The sequence below is a fragment of the Myodes glareolus genome, chromosome 5 (assembly GCF_982192425.1).
Source record: "Myodes glareolus chromosome 5, mMyoGla1.1, whole genome shotgun sequence".
Classification (NCBI taxonomy): Eukaryota; Metazoa; Chordata; class Mammalia; order Rodentia; family Cricetidae; genus Myodes; species Myodes glareolus.
Genome location: NC_142030.1, coordinates 8,027,015 through 8,048,823, shown reverse-complemented (window position 1 = coordinate 8,048,823; position 21,809 = coordinate 8,027,015). Strand labels below are relative to the sequence as shown.

General features: G+C 41.4%; 1 protein-coding gene across 9 annotated transcripts in view; it reads left to right on the top strand.

Annotated features, from left to right (window-relative positions):
* Window positions 1-21,809, top strand: part of Gpatch2 (G-patch domain containing 2) — a 210,976-nt gene that overhangs the window by 79,157 nt on the left and 110,010 nt on the right. For all 9 annotated transcript variants that reach the window (XM_085687567.2, XM_085687571.2, XM_085687566.2 and 6 more), the window contains exon 6: window positions 14,995-15,062. In XM_085687567.2, the coding sequence (XP_085543693.2) occupies window positions 14,995-15,062 (68 nt within the window). The remainder of the gene's footprint in view (window positions 1-14,994; window positions 15,063-21,809) is intronic.

Genomic DNA, 21,809 nt, shown 5'->3' with positions numbered 1-21,809 from the left:
GCTAGAATGTCACTCATACTCCAGGGGACCTTCTGTCCCCCAGCCTGGAGTTACAGATGTACACAGCACGGGACCCAGGTTACATAGGTGCAGGGATCCCAACTGAGGTCTCATGCTTGCAGGGTGTGCCTGCACCTGCTGGCACATCTCCCATCGCTGCCATTTCTAAGACGCTTTTCAAATGCTGTACACCCCAGACCACAGCTTTTTCAACGTTTCTAAACAGCCTTTAAAGTGACCATGCTCTAATGCCAGCTTTCTTAGATGTCCTTTCAGACATATCTGGAGATAGTGATTCATTAATTCTCTGGGTATCCTCCAGTCTGCTCAGGTTGATCTCTGTGCCCCCATTACCATGAGCCCCACGTTTCTGCACTAAAATAGGGACTCTTCTTCTTGCTGGGCAGGAGAGACTCAGGGTAAGTTATTGCAACCTGTGTAAGCTTCATTGATGAAAACGTGCTCATTTCTGGAATCTTAGAGAACAGTAAAAATAGATATTTTGCATTGAGCTTCCTAAAGTACTTCCATCTAGGAAGCGTTCACTTTGTAGAAATCAGTAATAGTGGCCTTGTTACTAAACGTGTGACAGCTTAGGCACTGGGATGTCAGAAAACAGCTGAACAATGTTTCTGAATTTGGAGTTGCCTGTAACTACATGTCATTCTGTGTCTATACCCAGTCCAGCAGAGTGAGGTTGTATAGACATTGTGTCCATATTTCAGACGACAGAAGCTGTCTGAGAGTCCCAAGTTTGGTTTAATGCTTCTGGAGCCAAGAGTTGATGACGATGGGAAAACTGAGAAGACAATCAGTGCTGTCCAGGTTCTTAGCTGCGTGGTGCTTGACTGGTACAACTCTCTTATGAGTGACTTCTGCTGCAATAGATTTAGAGGCTTTGACATCCCATCATATTTGCAGTTTATACCAACACTTGATGGCATCATTTTTGTTCTGTGAATTATTCTCAACAGTATGCTGCTTAGAAAGATAATTCAGCAATCTTTCCTCTATATTCTTTTTTCTCCATAACTTTCACCAACTTACATGTAAAACTGTTCAGGAATGTATTTTAAAAGGCTATAGCATGTCTTATACTTCTTGCATTTTAATATTATGAATACTTTATTTAAAACAAATGGTAAATTCATTTACGGGGTTTATTCTCTTCATAATTCCTAATCTGTATCTTTATTATTTTATGAGATTCGGTTTGAATGTTTGTAGTTGTACAGACGACAGCTAAGACAAGGTTTCTAAAGAGTGCACAGCTGCAGTGTTGAAACTAGGGTGAAGTACCTGAGTGTTACTCAACACTGGTGCCACCTCAGAAGGCTGGGTACCTTATGGGCATGGTAATTATACCTCTAACTGATCTAGGACATGGTTCAGTGTATACAAACATATTAAACTCTGATGACCATTAAATGGTAGATTGTACATTCCTCTTTAAAAATAGGCATTTTGTAAAGACATGAGCATATATGTAATTACATATGATGCATTTGGGTGAGTAATGTAAGAAAGACTCAGTTGAAGTCAAGAGTGGAGAGAGACGGTACTCCTGCTGCCTGCAGACTTCAGACTTCAAAGCTTATTGTAGATGCCAGGGAAAGGCGCACAGCACATCTGGAGGAGATGATGCGTTCCTTCTGCTGCTCCAGCCAATGCCCAGCTCCTCAGCAGTTTTCTTTCAGACCCAAATAATTGGCCAAGAGAAAAGTAGCTGTAAAACATGCAACTCAGAGACCAGTGAGGTAGATTAGACAGTCTTGATTTATTTAAACTGGTAACCTTTCCACTAATTGGCAAGCATCCGCATCATCAGCCACTATTGTCAGGAATAGTGTATTCATGGAAGTTGGTTTCATGGTTCAGAAAGGAAGGTGTAAGATGTTAATTTATAAAGTAATCTCCAAGTGGTTTAGGACAGACGTGCGGAGAAAACCCAGTTCAGGGGGACCAGCAGGACAAGGAATATTTGTAGCAATAGTGCTAGAACACAGTAGCCTATGAGTTCCGGCTGTTTACTATTATTACACCACACTTGTAGGTTCCAAGACCGCTCATTTCAAATCCTCATTAGGAGTAGAGATTCCAGGATCATGTGTCTTGCACAGTCAGGCCTTCAGGAACCAGCAACCTTGTCCTCCTAGCTTCCACAAGTGTGCTGTTTTTACTTTTGTTTCTCAGCAGCAAGGGGCTGTCTCGAGTGTGGGCCCTCTCCTGGAGCCATGCCATGTCTGCAGTTGTGCCTCCTTAGAGAATCTTCCCTTGGCACCATAAGCTTCTTGATCCTTCCCCTTCACTTGATTAGAGATAGGAGGACACTTAGGAATGCTGGCTCCGCCTTCCTCCTCCTGTCAGCCTAGTTCTCCATGAGTCACAGGAGCCAGGACAGACAGACAGAAAAGGGATTTCCTGTAGTGTTGTGTGAGAAGAACCTGGATTTCACAGCTCAGGGTTCTGAATGGAGGAGCCAGAAAGCAGCTGGGAGTGAGGTTTATTGAAGACTGAAGTATGCAAACTTAATATATGAAAAACCTATTTTCCTTTTTAGTTTTGACTTTGGCTAACTGTAATGGAGTATGGCAGTATCAACCAGGTGGCATGCATTTCAGCTTAGCTTTGAAAGAAGTGAACATAAATCATTTGTAGGATGAACAATAGTTTTAGACTTCTGAGCCTTCAGTATTTATTTAGTGTGTTTCCCATGGCTTCCTCGTAAGTGTTGCTTTCTGATTTATAATCTACAGCTTCTGTGTCTGTAGTTCACATTTATAGTCTTCCAGCACCTAAAATTCAACTCATCTCTCTTGGATTCTTTGTTAATTAAAACAAACAAGAACCAAAACCAAACAAAGCCAAGCATTTCTCAGCTTGGGCTTTATCAGAAATCCTCTGGTAGTGTGTCTGGCTTGGTAGTCAGTGGGTCACTGCTGATTTCCTGTATTTTAAGTTTGCGAATGCTGAGCCAACAGAATTTGTATTACATGGTTCTTTAGATTCTTCCATGGTGCCCAGCATAGTTCTAGGTGCAGAGAATGGTGTTTCTTTCTCTCCCTTCTCGCTGGTGGGAACTGAGCAGTTGAATGGCAAGTGTTCTAAGATGGAAGGTATAGCAGACTTTCTTATTGTCAATTAAGTATTGAACTTGGTGCAAGCAGCAGGACACCAAATGACAGCTGCTGGAAACAGAAGGCTTGGTTTCTGCCCTGATTCTTGGAAGGCATCATTAGATGGTGTGATTGGTTCAGGTGAAGAAACGGGTCTTAGACAACCTTTGGCTCAGTCCGTCTTTCACTCCTAGTTAAAATTGGCGCACACGACTGAACAAGTGCCACTTACATCCTTTCTCAGGCACAGTTCTCCAGCTCCACATGCTGCTCACACATGACTACCTCCAGCTTCCTGACTGCAGCTCGAGTTGAAATAGATTGTTTACCTGTATCAACTTAAACATCAGTCTACCATAGAGTATTCTAGAGGCATGAGTTTGTGACCATGTGACTCTTTCCTTGAGATAGACATTGGCTGAAAGGTGTTAAAAGTTTCAGGTTATCCTGGGGATTTTTCTTGGGATTCCCTAGGTATGTGATATACTAAGCCCGTAATTTCACTGTCTAGTCACCAAACTCAGCTTCTTTGATAATTCACCCATTGCCTCATTTAGGTCTTGAAGAGTACGTTGCATGGGTTTGTACTTGTGACCTTTTCCCTCCCCTCTCAGGCCAAAGCTGTACATTTTAGTTATGGAAAGTTTAAGGTCTGTGACAGTGCAAGTTTCCAGACTGGCCCGCATCACAGCACTGATGTTTGCTTCAGCCCAGCAGCCTGCAGCGTATACTATTTTTAATTGTTTTCTTTGCTAAATGTATACTTACTTAAAGATGCAAATACAATCTGTGTTTTCCTTATGACTTACTGTGAATGTATTCTTGAGATTCTTAGAAACCATCTCTTAAGTATCAAGAGCAGCTGTATCCTTTTCTCATTGATTTAATATTCCACACGACACCGTTGCCCTTGTAGGGAAGTAACAAAACTGACTACCTTCCCACGAAGGGAAGAGCACACGATGTGCTCCAGAAATGTGAGTGGGTAGCAGATGATGAAGTGATGTCTTTCCTGTGTGTGTGGAACATAACATTGGCTACTGAACTGGTGATATTGCTCATATGGTTCTTGAGTATAGAAATAATTTTTACCTAAGCACATGAAAGTCTTCTAGTTGCCTTAGATTCTTAGATAAAATAATATTTAATGCACAAATAGAATTTTGATCCAAAAAGCTATTTTAATAATTTGTTATGTCCTTAGATGTGTGCTTAGTCTCTACCCTCAAAAGTAGCCCTCTGTCCTCTTCTATAACCAAATACATATACATATATGAAAAAAGTTTCACATGTACCAGGCTCTTCATATATATATATATATATATATATATATATATATATATATATGAGACACACATATGTAGAAAAAAAGTTTCACGTGTTCCAAGCTCTCCCTAGAAAACTATTGGCTGTCACTTTTGTTTTATAAATCCTACCCTTTATATAATAGACTGTACATATGAATTCATAAGGACAAGATTCTTTTTTGCATTCTGTGTTTTTATATATATATATATAATTTATATATAAATAAAACTGTGTTGAAAACCACACACATATATGTGTATATTTGTATGTACACACACATACATATAAGACTTTCAATACAGTTGTGTCAGGAAGGAAATGAAACATTTTAATTTTTATTTATTCAAATGCTTTGTGGTAGTTGAATGTTATTTTAAAGAAGGTTTTTATTATCCAAAGAGATAATAGAATTTCTGTATACAAATACTTTTTGTGAGCTGCAGTCTGTGCTGTATATTTGAAGCTAATAACCAGGGCTTACAGAGGGTCATTGTGTCATATCCCAGTGGAATCTAGTGAGATGGAAGGTTATCCTAAGTGTCAGCCAGGTAACCCTGTGAACACTTCTGAGCTGGTAAGATAATGGGACTGAATTTTGAAGTGAGGGTTGGAATATACTGGAATATTGTGACATGAAAACCATAACTTTAAAAATAAATATAGCTAGTCTTTGACATCATTATGTGTGTTTGACAGTGTACTCATTTAAACAATATAGTTTATGTTTAAATTGGTAAATAGTTCTCTTATGCCTGAGAGACATATAGGAAACTGATGAGCACAATCAAAGCTCAGAAAGATATATATGTATTTATGTGTATGTATATATGTATGGGGCATAGCAGGTAGACAGATAGCAAAGCTGTCAAAACTGGAAGCATGTTTATTTTCATCTGAGATTCCAAGTTAATGTTTCCTACTACTAATAGTCTAGTAAGAATTTAACCGTTTTGAGGCTGCAGAGATGGCTCAGAGTTTTAGAACACTGGCTTATCTTCCAGAAGACCTGGGCTCAATTTTCAGTACCAACATGGAAGTTCACGGCTGTCTGTAACTCAAGTTCCAGGGGATCTGACACCCTCTTCTGGCTCTCCTGGCACTAGGCACATACATAGTGCGTAGACATGCATGCAGGTAAAACATCTATACACATAAGTAATTAATTAAAAAATAATTTAGCTCTTTTTAAAAAATTTGTCTATCTTATATCCCAGCCACAGCCTCTTCATCCTCCCCTTCCAGTCCCTCTCCCCCATTTCTCCCATCCAACACTCCCAATCCCCTCCTCTTCCCTCTCCATCCAGGAAAGGACAGGACTCTTATGAGTATCAATAAAACATGGCATATCAAATTGCAGTAAGACTAAGCATCTCCCCATGCATTAAATTTGTGTTTAGCCTTTTCTTTTCTTTCTTTTTTTTGAAAGTAATTTTATTAAATTATAAAAGTTTCCATTTCCGCCCCTCCTCCCACCACCTTCCCACTCCCCCCACTCCCTCTCCTCCTCCCTCTCCATCCCTAAGAGCAGTCAGGGTTTCCTGCCCTGTGGGAAGTTCAAGTTCCTCCCCACTCCCTCCAGGTCCAGGAAGGTGAGTGTCCAGACAGACTGGATCCGCAAAATCCAGTATATGCAGAGGAAACAAGTCCCAGTGTCATTGTCAATGGCTTTTCAGAAAGACTCTGGGCCAGCCCCATTTGCCTTTTCTTAATTGCTAGTAAGTTTTGAAAAAAAAAATAAGTTGACCCAAACATAAGCATGGTAATAATGCTTTTATATTTTCCTTTTGTATTACTGTGTTTCTAACATTGGGTATGTATTTAAAAATTTATTTTTGATTCATGTATTCATGTTTATGAGTATTTACATTCATGATTGTGCTTGTCTGGTGCCCTCAGAGGCCATAAGAGAATCCCTGGATTGGACTGACAGGCAACGCAGCAAGAAGCTGCGTTGAGTGCTGGGGATGGAACCCAGGTCCTCTGCAAGAGCGACAAATGCTTTAGGCTGCTGAGCCGTCTCTCCAGCCCTCTAGCACAGTATTTTTATAAACCATTGCACAAAATGTCAAACCATTCTTTTTAAACTGAAAATGTTGGAGAAGAATTTAAGTTTTGTGTTTCTTGGTATGTGCCTAAAAGATAATTTCGTAAGACTTAAACGCACACAGTATTTTGAGCAGATAAGTTTCCTTCGTGTGTGTATGTTTTAAAAAATGACTCATAAAAATCATTTATTTTTAAAACTATGTGTGAATTGCTTTGATTTGATTGAATAAGCAAGCGAATATGGCATGTAAATTTCAGTTTGGGAGGAATGTGTAAACTCTCAGTATAATTTAAGCTTGCAGAATTTTATGAAATCTTAAAGTGTCGTTCCATCCAGAGGACATATCTCTGGTCCATCTGCATCTACTCATAAGCACGGTGCCATTTACAGCGTCTATTTTAGCATATGTTGTCTTCTCCTTCTTGAAACTCATAATTTGGCAAGTTGTGTACGGGAAGGATTTCAGAAGTCCCTGGTCAGCCAGTAGAGGCCACTCATAGCTTGCTGAAACCGAATAGAAACTGAAATTTCATCATAGCTCTGTTGAGCATCATTCAGAGCTGCTTAAAGTTGAGATAGTCACTGAGAAAAAAACTATCATAAACCAGTATGAGAGCAGTTACCACTGTCCTCTTACATATGCGTGATGCAGCTCACTAAGGTGAGTAATTGCTATCAGTAATAGAAATATAGGCTGTTTGTAATCATACCAGAAGCTTGAATCTCTGCACTTAGTCATTATAATGATTAATATTCTAAATTCCCAGTTCATACAGACTGCATATTAACTGGAAAAAACTGTGTGCAGTGGGGATTTGAAATTATTACATCATGTAGTTTAGTCACATGTCAGTGTATTTGTGTGCAGATAGATAGACAGATAGACAGGCAGATTTTTTTTTGTGTGTGTATATATATATGTATATATATATATATATATAATTATTTATAAATCATTATAGATTTAGGGTAACTTTTTTTGTTTTGACAGCTCTTAGAAAAACATGTCTTTATTTGTTGAAAATGTGCTCCGATGACTTCAAAGTTGAAGCCTGTGTATTCATCTAGTGCTCACTGGGAGGCTGGGGCTCTGCAGTCCCCAGTTCCCTCCAGACTACCAATCATAAGTGAAAAGAAAGCTCATAATTTTATGTAATTTATTTTTCCCTAGTTCTGTTTTTTTTAAAGACACATTTTTTTTTGCATTTAGATTTATACTTGGTTTTGAAAAAGGAGAAAACAAACCAAACAGTACATGCTCTAATTTTTTCCGAGTTTCCCCTAATATTCTCATCCCAGAGTCTTTATACTCAGCACAACTGATAAAAGTTGTCCTATTTGCTGTCAGTGACGGCCTGGTGTATGTGCCAGCATCTCTACTGGAGCTGCCAAGCCCCTCTTGCTTCACATGTGCCTGAGGATTTGTAGGGAGATCCCTTCCTGTGCTTGGGTTTATCTTCTGGGCTGAAAGTTTTCACGAGTGTTTGTGATCCAGAGTGCCATCTTCTGTGGGAACCCCACTTGAGGAAACTTGCTTTCCTGGGTTGTCTCCCTGCAGGAGAAAAGTGCTCAGTGGTTAGCAGATCACCATCATTCAATCCATCCTTGGCCAGGTTCTGGTCTAGATTATGTGCCCTGACCTCAGCAGGTATTCATTTCTCTGTGTGTCATCTCAGAATGCCCTTTTTCTTTTGAGGCCCCTTATTTATGAAATGTCCTATAAAAGAGGCAAGAACTATATGTAAAGTATGGGAATGTCATTGTCATTAGTAACAATAAGAGTGTTGCTGTTTTAATTCTTGGTGTCTCATACAATTACTGTGATAGAAGGGTTCCTCGGTTCTGGCCCGCTCATGAGGAAGCTCTCAACAAGACACAAAGAAGAATGCAGTCAGTAAGGTGTGTAAGAAAAAGAGTCCAGAGCTCTGCCTTTTAATCCTTGCCTACCTCATTTCTCTCTGCCTCCTGATTGGTGGGTTTATATGTACCCCCTTCCCAGGTCCTCTTAGAACTTGTGGAACCCAGAAGTCCTTTGCTCCCTTTTGAGAGCTGCTCATGGTCTGTTGACTGGTTGCATGACTACTTGCCTGTGTCTGTCTGTTTTCTACTTCAAAGGTTTTCACATTTTTATTAGTTTGCTGATTCTTAATTAATGCTTTCTAAAGGGTTTAATCTCTTCATAGTGAATCACGGTGTTCCAGTGGTAAACCTTTCGTCCTGGGTGATGGGTGAGATCATCATAGCCACTCATTTAATTTAGATCAGTAAGGTTATGGATGCTTTTCTCTAATAGTGACATCAGTCCTAGCTCTGCTGATAGAATCAAGCTTCTTGTGAGCGTGCTATTTTAAACATATTATAGATGAAGGGATCCTGGTATATATTCCCATACTATTAACAGGCTGAAAAAATTCCAAACTTTGGTCTGGGAGGTAGCTGTCAGTAAAGTGACCACAAGCATGGGTTTGGTCCCTTGAACCCAGTAGAAAAAAGCTGGATGTGGTGGAACACTGCCAGTCCCATTGTTTGTGAGTGGAGTCTTCAGGATGCCTTGCGCTTGCCTTGTTAATTGCAGATCCATTAAGGTCCTTTTCTTGGGTAGCGCCCCGAGTGCAACACTCAAGATTGTCCTCTAGCCTCCTCACGCATGTGTGTGCCCCTACAACACATAGACAAAATCCCAGACCTTGGGGCATTTTCTTAGTCGGAAAACTAAGTTATTGTATTAATTTAGTGGTGTAGTAATTCAGTGTTTGAAATCTCAGATGATCCAGTTGTCCTCAGAAGTAGACTGTTTTCATTCTTAACATACATTCTTTCTAGAGGACATTGTCTAAAACTAAACCTCCTGCTTGGTGGTGACCATCCCGAAGCACCCATCACACACCATGGATTCTTATTGCATCCGTCTATTCTTGGATATCTCACATTCAGGAAAGCTTCCCTGATCCACTTTGCAAATGCATATTTTACTTTCATAGACACCCAGAAAAGGAAGGTAATTCTCCTATTTTTTACTGATTATTCTCATTCATTAAAAAATATTTATATGTCAGTATGTATGAATTTCACATATATGTGCATGTGTGCATGTGTGTACATGAAGGGCAGAGGATGGCATTGGATCCCCTGAATCTGGAGTTACAGTTGATCATGCACCACCATGTGTGTGCTGGGAACCAATCTGAGTCCTCTTGAGCAGCAACAAGCCCTCTAGCCACCGGGCCGTCTCTCCATTCCACTGATTATTCCTCTTCTTAAGGGAGAAAATAACAGGAATGCTTGGAGTGTATTTCGAGACTTACAGGAGACTTTTCTGGTAATAGGAGAACAAAAGTCACCCAGTTGAATGGAAACTGTGTAGTGCTTATCATGTAATTGGTGTAAGCATAATTCTGTATAAATGCTAAGATTACTTCTAAGGGATTGTTCAGTTGTCTGCAGCATGCCTTGATACTGTGCTGCTGTGTGTATGGCAGTCAGTGGCTGCTGATGCAGTCAGCTTCCTCAGGAGGTGGGGACCAGATAAAGAGAGCAGCATCTGAAGGGAGCTCACATTCACTTCCTTCTCCCTGAGCTGTGGAGCCAGGGATAGCTATGGAATGGGAACACGGATGTGTGAAAAGCAGTAGTTCAGAAAGTTAAGTTTAGCAAATTGATAAGATGGATGGAGCAGGATTTAAATTGCATACAGTTACCTTGCTGGTGGGGCTAGCCCCCCCCCTCCCGCTTTATTCCTTATAAACCAGGTGGCTGTGTGTTCCCCTTTACTCTAGTGTTATCGGTCGAATGCACACCTTTGTGGGGTTCACAAGTTGTCCTGCAGTCATTTTTACGTTTTTGCATGTTACCTTAAAAGTAATTATACTCTTTACTTTCTTTCATCTCTGTCTGCCCAAATAGTTGTACCTTTGTGAATTGTGACCTGTCTGTAATATTGTGAGTGTTGGTGGCATGATAAAGTGTGTTATTCATCACCATCTAACTTGTGGCCAAGCTTCGAGGGCAGATGTGTCGGCATGGGTGCCTCGCTCTGCTGAAGTACTCTCGGAGAGTCTGCGGGTATAGCTGTAATACCCATTTGCCCGACTGGCTTGATAGAGTATTATTTCCTCAGCCTTTTAAAAAGGGCGATGTTTCTACACAGCAACCAGGACCAGTTTCCTTCTGTTTTTGTTGTTGATTGGTTGATTGGTTGGTATTGTGGTCTTCTTTTTTGCGTTTGTTTCTTTGTTTTTATACCCTTGCCCATCAATCATCCAACTCTTGCTTCCTATGCCTGAAATTTAAAGTCCTATTTTGGAACTAGCCTTGTTGGGTGGCTTTTGTTGACACCTGTCACGTACATTTGATGGACACATTAGTTGAGCATAGTTGAGGCTTTCATACAGGGCCTGCTTGACTTTGAAGGCTTGCTTCTCTCCTCAGTGTCCTCCAATTAATGGTTATCCTGGGAAAAGAGGGAACTGCTGCATCTGGACAAACTGGCAGGTGGTTCAGGCCTTGCCTCTCTTCAGCCTGGAGGCTACAGGGCTTTGACTAGCCAGACCTCACCAGATTGAAAAGCCCTCTTTTGAATGGCAGCCTGACACAGTTAGTGTTTGTCAGTGTGGGCACTGAGGCAGAATAGTGTGCAGAGGCAACTCAAGTGCAGTTGAAAATAAGCACAGTGTTGATGGGAAGGCTTGCTGGAGGGAGAGAACAAAGCTGCTTGTTTCCAGTCCTGCTGGCTGGATGGAGCTGCATCTTGTGGGAGTCTTTTAACACAGACGCCCTGAGCAGTGTGTCATCTACCCCCGGCAGTCCTGTCCCAGTCTCACAATCCGTGTCTCAGCTCACTTTCTGATTCAGGGAGGGTGTGTCAGCTCTATAATGGGAACCTGCAGGAGGCTTGGCCACGGGAAAATAAAAAGCAACTGTTCTGCTCATCTCCGAAAAGAACTAGTCCTCATGTTAAATGCCATGATGGAGAGGATCAAAGCTGCTCCAGATATGTCTGCTAGACTGAGAGGGTCGGTGCTCCCCACATTCTTTCAGCAGTTGTTACCTTACAGTTGTGGCCACATGTTCATCTCTCACTACTACAGTGTTTTCTGAGATCAATAACATAGCTGCAAACAACAGCAACAAAAGCTGAAATCACAACCGAAAAGTTACATTATATAGAAACCATCTCTTTCTGGCTGTGGGTTTTGTTTTAATTTGTAGAAGCACAAATGATGTAAGCAAACATTAGAACTACCCTCACTACCAATCTAGTATTATTGAGCAACTGAACCCTCAGGATTTAGGGCATGCCGTATGATATCTGGAATCATTATTACTAACACTGACTAATTAAATAAATGTTAACCTCTGAGTTTTAGGACTCACAAGAACTCTGTATTATGTAAGTACTTTTGTGCGAAAAGCAAAGTACCTCTTCTCCCCCTAGTCATATGAGGTAAAAGTTTTGATACTAATAAACTTGACGATCTGAATGGACATGGTGGCACACACCTTTATGCAGAAATAGGAAAATCTCTGGGTTCAAAGTCAGTCTGGTGTACATAGTTTTAACTCTAGCCAGGGCTATCATGAGACCCAGTCTTAAACAAATCCAAAAATATCCTTGACTGTATGAATATTTGATTTGGCTATTTAAAGAGCTATGTCTAAAAAATAGTTTATGATTTCTTTCTAAAATTTCCCTGGAATTAAATAATCACTATATGATCTGATTTTGGAAATTTTTTCAGGGACAAGGACGGGGATGTACCACTGACCTATACCTCCAGATTTTCTTTTTCATCTAGATTTTGAGGTTATTTTATTGTATATGTGTGTACATGAGTGTATGTATGTGTAGCAGGTGTGTCCAGAGGCCAGAGGAGGGCATCAGATCTCTGGAACTGGAGGTGGTTGTGAGCCACCATGTAGGTACTGGGAAATAAAACTCAAGTCCTTGGCAAGAGCAACAATTGCTTTAACCACTTAGCCATCTCTCCAGCCTCTTTTCAGTTTGTTTTTATAAATATTATAGACCCTGGATTAATTATAGAACAGCTATAAATGTTTATAATTCTTTAAATATGTTTCTGAAAGGTTAATAATATCTTGATGTGTCATGTTAATAATCATTTAAATATTTTGAAAGTTTGAAATACTCTCAGACTTGAGTACAGTCCTGCTTTCCATGGAGGAATTCTTTATTGCAGATTTCATGCTCAGATTTGGAGTAAGGGTTCTACTTGTAGCTACATTGAACTCTGAAGTGTGATACTCACAAAGAACAGCAGGGATACTTCAAGTGAATGAATGGTTGTCAACCTGTGGGTCAAAAGGAGTCACATATCAGATATCCTGTATATCAGATATTTACATTAAGATTCATAATGAACAAAATTACGGCTATGAAGTAGTAATGAAATAATTTTATGGTTGGGTGTCACCACAGCACGACGAACTGTATTAAGGGTCGCAGCATTAGGAAGGACCCGAAGAAAATCATTTGTGTTTCTCCAAGGCCATTACCATGTAAAAATACATGTAAAGTTATTTAAATGTCCCCATTTGATTCTTCAAATCTTCTTTGAATTATATGCTGCAGTCGAAGTGAGCTTGTAGTTTTTAAGATGTGTCCAATTCCTGAAAAATATCCAGTCAGATTATTTCTGACTGGATTGAAAGCTTACATTTGTATTGTGGTATAAACTCGTTAGAAGTTCTGTTTTATTATATTTCCCTGTATTGTTTTCATCAGGCAATTTGTCACATGGGTTTACATGAAATTTCTTCATTTATTATATTTCAGATTATGTATTTCAAGCTGGAGCAAGACTTAAACATTTTTCCCGTAAATGTAGCTTCAGGTAAACAAGCAATTTTAGCCCCGAAATAGCTCCTGCTCTGTCAACATGCTTCTTAGTTTTTCTCTGTGAGATAAAAAGTCCAGTTTTCTGATATTTGTACCAAGATAAAGTCAGTAAACAAGATTAATATAGTGTGGAAAAGGTTGTCAGCAGCCCTGGCAAAGGAAATAAGTTGCCTGTACATAGAACATACAGTAAACTGAATAAAAGTGTCAGGTCCGCCATGAGATAATATGATCATGGACGTCTAACAAACCATGACACAGGCCCAGGCAGCTTTTCTCACAGCTCCACTGTAGAAAATGGATTACTGTGTTCCAGGGATACCTGCTGGAATAACATGAAACTATACTCCAAGATGAATGTAGGATGTGGCCCTGGAGCAGAGCCAAGTGTTACCTGTGTGCTACACTGCACATAACACTGTCACCCCCTACACACTGGCGCTGTTTGGGTTTCTAGGGATGTCAGAGGGGATGTTGGCATCCTTAGTACTCAAGGAATCCAAGAAGAGGACGCTTGCATCCTTGGTATTCAAGGGATACAAGAAGTGGATGCTGGCATCTTTGTTACTCAAAAGATACAAGAAGTGGATGCTGGCATCATTGTTACTCAAGGGATACAAGAAGTGGATGCTGGCATCATTGTTACTCAAGGGATACAAGAAGTGGATGCTGGCATATTTGTTACTCAAGGGATACAAGAAGTGGATGCTGGCATCTTTGGTAATCAAGGGATACAAGAAGAAAGCTGCCCAGATGTTTTTCTTTTCTTTTTCTTATTTGTTTTTGTTTTGTTTTGTTTTTAGGCCATTTTTTTTAATTTTTATTCTGTTGTGGTTTAAGTGGCTTTGTGTAAGTAAACAGGCATGTCTTTCATTAGGAAGAAACCCACAGTCCTTTGCTATAAGTTCAAACCTTGTCATTGGTGATGGCAGATTCATCCTTTCATGGCTACCTTTTGCTCTATTTAAGAACTTTCAGTATAACAGGAATGCTGTGACATTCATAACAAACTTGAGCAGTTAACACTGTAGATGAAATACTTGGTGTTTTACTTGTAGAGTTTCTAATTTCATGTAGACATAAAGGAGCAAATATTGTTCCTTTTGCTAAAATTGCATTTCGCTCAATATAAATACTCTAATAATTCCTTCCTTTGGAGAGAATATATTAAAAAGGACCATCCATTGCTCCTTTGACAGAAGTACTTATATCACTTGAGTTTGCACATCATAATGCAACCTTCTATGTTTAGAAGTTTACCCCAATCCGGGTTGAACTTCTTCCCACACTGGGTTGGCAGTCACTGCTCTGTCCTTAAGCATGGTGTTTCCATTATGAGAAAGATGCTCTGACGCGTCTTAACAATCTAGTAGAGTAACTCTGTGAGACCAGAAGGCACTTCTTTGGAAAGATCTATCTGTGGAGGCCAAAGAGCACTTTGGATCCTCTGGATGAGCATTTCAGTTGGATATTCGGCACCAAGCTCGGGTTGCAACTGCCCTCCCTCCCTCATAGGACTTTTGTTCCTTGCCCTTTTGTCTTGGATTTGAAAATTAATCTTTTTTCTTCCATTTAGAAAGATATCTTCAGATTGCTGCAGTTCTGCACTATCTTTAGCAAGCCAATTGTGACTTGTTTTTGTCGTTTGTTTTAAAATATCTTTTCAGATGTCTGCTCCAGGCCCCGTCAGTAACAAGAGGATGGTTCACTTTTCCCCGGATGCCCATCACCATGAGTGAGTGCTCATGTTTCTGTAGCTTGCTTGGGTTGTTCCATTTGTTTCTCTTAGAAAACTGGATAACTATTTCTGAGTGGCAGCAATTTAATTTGTACCTACTTTAAAAACATAATAAGGCACACGGATGGTAACAGTATTAGAACAACTTAAATGGCGCCCGTAAAAGACATAGAAGGACTTGTAAATACATTCTTCATTTTGATACAGTTGAAATTAATGCCTTCTTCACTGAAATTCAGGCCCTATCTAAAAATGTTTAAATCTTCTCGACGTTGACCTTACTGAGCCTTCTATGATACCAGTGAATGCCGAATGACCCATCTTCACAGTGCTTCTCTACTCCCAGCTTCTGCCTGACTAGCCTTCGCTTATCACAGTGAAGAACTGTAGTGTGTGTGTGTGTGTGTGCGTGTGTGTGTGTGTGTGCGTGTGTGAGTGTGTGTGTGCGTGTGCGTGTGTGTGCGTGTGTGAGTGTGTGTGTGCGTGCGTGCGTGCGTGCGTGTGTGCGTGCGTGTGTGTGTGCGTGTGTGTGTGCGTGTGTGTGTGCGTGTGTGTGTGCGTGCGTGTGCGTGTGTGTGCGTGTGTGTGCGTGCATGTGTGTGTGAGTGTGTGTGTGCGTGCGTGTGTGTGCGTGCGTGTGTGTGCGCGTGTGTGTGTGTGTGCGTGTGTGCGTGTGTGCGTGTGTGCGTGTGTGTGTGTGTGTGTGTGAGTGTGTGTGTAGAGGCAACAAAAGAAATGGCCCACTAGGTAACTCTAGATAGCTGAACAGTTATGTGATCCTAGTAAATTATAGGTAGGATTTTCTTGTGGTAACCTTAGTTCTAAATAGTCTTATTGGAAAAGCCTGTGTTATGTGTGGTAGTTTGATGTCATGTGTCTCCTTCACCATCTGTAGTTGTTGAAATTGAGACCTTTGAGACATGAAAAGGCATGAGTTATTTATCAAATTAGTTTTTCCTAGAAAAGTCTTATTAAGATCTGTTAATATTGGCTTTCTTTTTAAAAATAAAAAAAATCAAGAAAGTAATTGTAAAGTAAGTAGAAAACAAACTGTTGTTCAAGCACAGCAAAATGTTTTCAGAATCTCCCTTTTCCTTGCTTTCTGTGATGACGTTTTAAAAACAAGCAGTTTAATACCCTCAGGTAACAACCAACTGTTGGGTCGAGTTTCTGCATTCGTTTTGTTTTGTTGAACTACAAAAGCGCAGGTAAGCAGATATAGAAATATTGCAGGTAGCAGTCTGCATTAGATGAAGAGTGTAAACACTCTGCGGGTATGCAGGCCATACTTCTTTATTGCTGCAGCACTCCTGACAGGGCAGACGCTCAGACAGAGCTGCTGAATGCTTGTACTGGTTTAAACTAGGGCACACTGGCCTGGCTGTGGGACATGGCAGTGTGCCCATCCTGGCACATGGAAGAGGGAGGCAGAAGGATCAGGAGTTCAGGTTGTTTGGCTATCTAATAGGTTTGGGGCTAGCCTCGGCTTGATGAGACCCTGTCTCAAAAAACTGTAACCAGTAGGTAAGTAAATAGGAAAGATCAGGATAATGCCATCTGCGGTGTTGCTTCTAACTTCCCAGTGTCCCCCTGTCTCCTCCACACCAGATCTGCAAGGTTTGCAGTCCATTAAGATGCTCTAGGCTAGCACACAGTGTGGCTATGTTCTTGTTCCTGTGTGAAGATGCCACTACTTCACCACGTAGGACTCGAGTCTCTTCAATTTCACTCCCAGTACCTCCTGACATATTCTTTCCCATTGCCTACACCATTGCCCTCTTTATTATCCTTTATGTCAGTGTAGAGTCCCAGTGGCCCCTTCATTTGCTGGCTCTCCACAGTTCCAGGGCATAGTACTGACTTGTGTGACTCAGGTTCAGATCTGGCCATCATACTTCCTGCCAGTGTGGACACCCTAACAGTCAAGGATAAATGCCCCACACTTGCTCAGCTGTCACCTTCTTTCCATTTCTGCCCATAAAACCTTCAGATCACTTCTGCTTCTATTCTCTGAGTGTCTCCCGATTTCACCTGCACTGCCCTGTGACCCTGGGATTTGCTCCTGCGTTCTCTCTTACCCCTACTTATCAAGACTGAAAAAACATTTATCAGTCTGTGCTAGCTACAAACTTAAACCAACATAGTTTGCGTTTGTTTTATTCTTGTTTTTCTCAGATTTATTTTTCCTGTTTTGTTTTCCCACATAAAGTAAAAGAAGAGACTTTTGAAAAGCTTAGAAATACTGACTAGGGCAAGTGCTTGTGTTTCTCCCTGTCGTCTGTGGTAGTCCTTGCTAGGCTGCTGTAGCAAAGCACCACAAAGTGGATGGCTGAGACAAAACCGTGCTCTGGACCTGGAAGCCCTGGCTCTAATGGTTAGCTCCCTCCTGGGGCTGGGAGAGAAGGCACTTCGAATTGTGTCCCTGCTCTCCTCACAGGGCACCAGCAGTCTCTACTGGTTCCTCCCCAACCCCATCTTAAGTGGGGTTCCCCTGTGTTGCTCTTTTTCTGAACTCTTCCTTTGTAAAGCACCAAGGCAGTAAATAAGACATTTCATAGTGTCACACTGGACCCTGGCCCTGTCTCACTGACCTCATTTTAACTGGTCTCTGTAGAGAGCGTGTATCCAAATGATGTCCTCTTTTGGCTCACATATTAGGACTCCATACTGTCGTTTGCAGGGACATAATTCTGCCAGTAATATTGCCATCATTGTCATTTTCTCTTCTGTCCTTATGTTTACTGTCTCCTCGTTTGGCTGCTTCTGGCCCTCATCTCCTCTGCTCTAGGGAGGGCAGTGCCAGAAGCTCTCCTTTTCACCTTCCAGAAGGAAGCATCTTGTGCTGTGCACATTCACTCCCCTCCCCTTCCTGCCCACTGCCCAGGATCAGAATACTTGGTTGTCAAGGTCTAAAGATCAGGAAAGAGAATATGTAGTGACGTTCCAGACAGGTACAGTTGGGCACCTCTAACATCTAGCCTGAGAAGGGGATACTGGCCAGTAGCTGCTGACGGTATGTCAGCCCGGTTCATTGTCTCTGCACCATCCCTGTGCTCTGTTCTTCCAAATGCACAGTGTGTAGACCTAGTTTCCCCAGATCTTTCACACCTGTCCCTCGGACTCTCATCCAGGACCTCTGGGCAATTTGGGTAGTTAAGTAGATCTGGTCGTGAATCCTCTTGGTAAAGTGGTTTATGGCTTTATTCATAGGCAGCTGCATACGTGTACAGTATAGAGTTGTAGAGAAGGCAGGCCATCTCAACAGAAGATTAGGATTTCCACTTAGGAACGTCATGCTTACTGCCCAGCGTGCACAGGCGTTTTGACCAGCATTCCTCAGAGAGGACTCTGCCTTGTAGGAGCAGCTGTTAAGACTGTAGTAGCCTGTGGCATCCCAGACTGCTGACTGTTAGAGCCACACATCTCTCTGTAGGGCAGTCAGGAGTTCATCAGTTCATCATAGACTACTGGTGGCCACGTACTCGATTGCTTGGATTTTCTTCCGACACTCAGTTGATTTCTCTTATTTTCCATTCCACACTAACAATGCTGCTTCCATGCTGGCTCTATGGCTAGTCTGTCCCCTGAAGCATGCCATCTTGTGGCAGGGCATGCTGACTTCCAGGGGGCAAGTATGAGTCTCCAACAGCTTTTGGCCACAGACTCAGTCTTCTTTGTGGGAATTGTTCTACTGAGTGGTTTTACCTCCCCGCTTCACAACAACCTTAGCTGTGTTGGAGTGCAGACTCCAAACTAGAGCTCCCCACCAGGCGCCTCTTTCCAAACTGACTTTCTAGTCTTCTGTTCTTAAGCAGGACGGTTGTATCTTCTCTTTCTTTTTCATGATGTTTGATAATTAAAACAAAACACAACTTCACATCCAGAATGCCATCCAGCTAGAAGTTATCTGTTGTCAGAGTTATGTGAATTAGTTGTCATGAGACATCTCTTCCTGATGCTTAGATAGGAATCTAGGAAATACACAAATTAATCCTTGCTATGATTTACCTTAAAATTTAAGAACCTTAGGAAAACAGGAGGTAGTCATTAACCTCGTGAATATCTTTAATGCTGTAATAAGTTGTTTTTAAGGCAGGCATGGTTGACTGTGACTGTAACCCTATACTCAGAAAGGCTAAGCAGGAGGATTATAAATTCAAGAATGACCTGGAGTGCATAGTGAGACTTGATCAGTTTTTAAGTGTTTTGTTTTGTTGTTTTTAACTTTCTCTCTAAAATCTCCAAAGATACCCTATAGAAAAATACTTCCAACAGTTGAGCTTGTGCTGTTGGGGAGATGGTCCAGTGGGAAAGGGCTTGCCACACAGGTGTGAGGACCTCCACAAACCTGTGCACACGCTGTTATAGACATGAATGCATACGTCTGCACACCACTCACACAAACAGATGGAAATAAGTGGTTCTACTTGTCAAATACCAAAGTTAAAATAGAGATGAATAAATGGAGTGAGTGACTGTGCAGACTCAGAAGCATGAAAGAGTTTGCAGTTTCAAATGGGTGTTGCTAGATAGAGGACCAGAGCTCCCAGTCCCCTGTCTCTGTGCTGGACTGTGTAGAAATAGCCAGGAAGGCACCGGAGTCTTGCGGCTGGTGAAGGGAAAGGTGGTTTGAGGGATAGGGAGATAGCAGCAGTAGGGAGCTCCATATAGAAAGCCCGGGCTCACCAGAGGCAGTGGAGGCTGATCAGTACAGGTGTAGATAGGGGTGGGCTGCAGCCTGGAGGTCAGTACATGTGTAGATAGGGGTGGGCTGTGCCTTGGAGGTCAGTACAGGTGTAGATGGGGGTGGGCTGTGCCTTGGAGGTCAATACAGGTGTAGATGGGGGTGGGCTGCAGCTCGGAGGTCAGTACAGGTGTAGATGGGGGTGGGCTGTGCCTTGGAGGTCAGTACAGGTGTAGATGGGGGTGGGCTGCAGCTCGGAGGTCAGTGCAGGTGTAGATGGGGGTGGGCTGCGCCTCGGAGGTCAGTGCAGGTGTAGATGGGGGTGGGCTGCGCCTCGGAGCACTTAGGTCCCATGCATGGCATCCTAGTGCACTGCGGTGGTTTTGCTCTTTTACTCTTTTGACTCTTTTAGGTTTTTGCTGTTGTTGTTATTGTTGTTGTTGTTTTATGGAGGAGGTGGGGCACTACCCAGCTTCCAAATAAATTGCACATTGAGACTTATTCTTACTTACTAATGCCCGGCCTTATCTTGGCTTGCTTCTTTGCTAACTTAAATTATCCTGACTACCTTTTTCCTCTGGGCTTTTTCTTCTCTTATTCTGTGTATCTTACTTTCCAGCCTTGGCTGGCTGGGTTTCTGGCCCCTGATGTCCTCCTCTCCTTGTCCTCTCAATGCATGCTCCTTCTCCTCTTCTAGAGTTCTTCTGTTTATACTCCCTGCGTACCAGCCCCGCGTTCATTTGCTCTTTTCTCACTACTGGCCATTCAGCTCTTTATTAGACCATCTGGTGTTTTAGACAGGCAAAGAATCACAGCTTCACAGAGCTAAAGAAATGCAGCACAAACAAAGTCACACACCTTAAAATAACATTCTCCAACACCCTAGGTTTATCCTATTACTTCAATAGCTAAACAAATAAACACTATAAAATAACATTCAAAATAATTTCCATTATGAAGGCAAAATTTTGATTGCTATTTGCTTGTGTCAGCATCGCTACCCACCTCTCACAGCACAGACACCTGTAAACATGTGGGCCGCACACCGGAAGGTCTCAGTAACATACTTACAGAACGTGATCTACTTAATAAGATGACATTGTGTTTTCTTCTGCTCATTGGGGAAAAAAAAAACTTACCTAGTAATTATTCCTGGAAAAACTAGTATCATAATGAAAGCCCAGTCATTAATAGATGATTGTTCCTTTTTAGCAGGAAGTATTTAGCAGAGATAAGTCAAGTCTTCAGGAGGCTCAACACCACCTGAACTTTAGCACCGGGAGATCCAGGGCCCATGACTTCTGTTGGTGCCGACATTCACATGGCACATACTCACAAATACTAAAACTAATAATACCGATAATCTTAAAAGTTCGTTTTGAAACCTAATCATCAATGTTATCATTTTGGTGCCTTTCTAAATATGTAATAGTAAAATGTGAAAATTACAATGACTCCCTCTTAGCAATATGTGTTAGATCCAGTCACGGTGGCACACCCCTCCACTGCTAGCATGCAGGAGGCTGAAGCAAGATTGACCGCCAGAGATCACAAAACTAGTCTGCCCTTCATCTTGCTAAGCCAGCTATGGTAACATAACATGATCCTGTCTTGAAAAGCAAAAGAGGTTCCAGGCTTTTATATACTCTCTAACTTTGCTCAAGTACTTGCAAGATACTTAATTTTGAAGGAATATTTATGATTTATTAATTGATTTTAATTGATACTCACATTCTGTTTTTGTTTTATTTTGAAACAAAATATATCTACTTCCCAAGTATATAGAATTAACTTTTTAAAAATGTACAGAGATAACTCATTATAATTCTGATGCATTCCTTCATAAAACAAATATTCACTCATTTTATCTTTTGTGTAAATATCAGCCATGCTTTAAGCAAGATTTGCCTGATTAAAGGCTATGTTCATTGAGAATGCCTTTTCACTTTTAAATTTATCATTTACTGCATTGTGTGGAAAGGGACTTTACCTGTAGGTTAAGGTTCAGATAATATGCGGAATCAGTTCCTTCCCTTATTTCCTGTGATGGGCATGCTGTG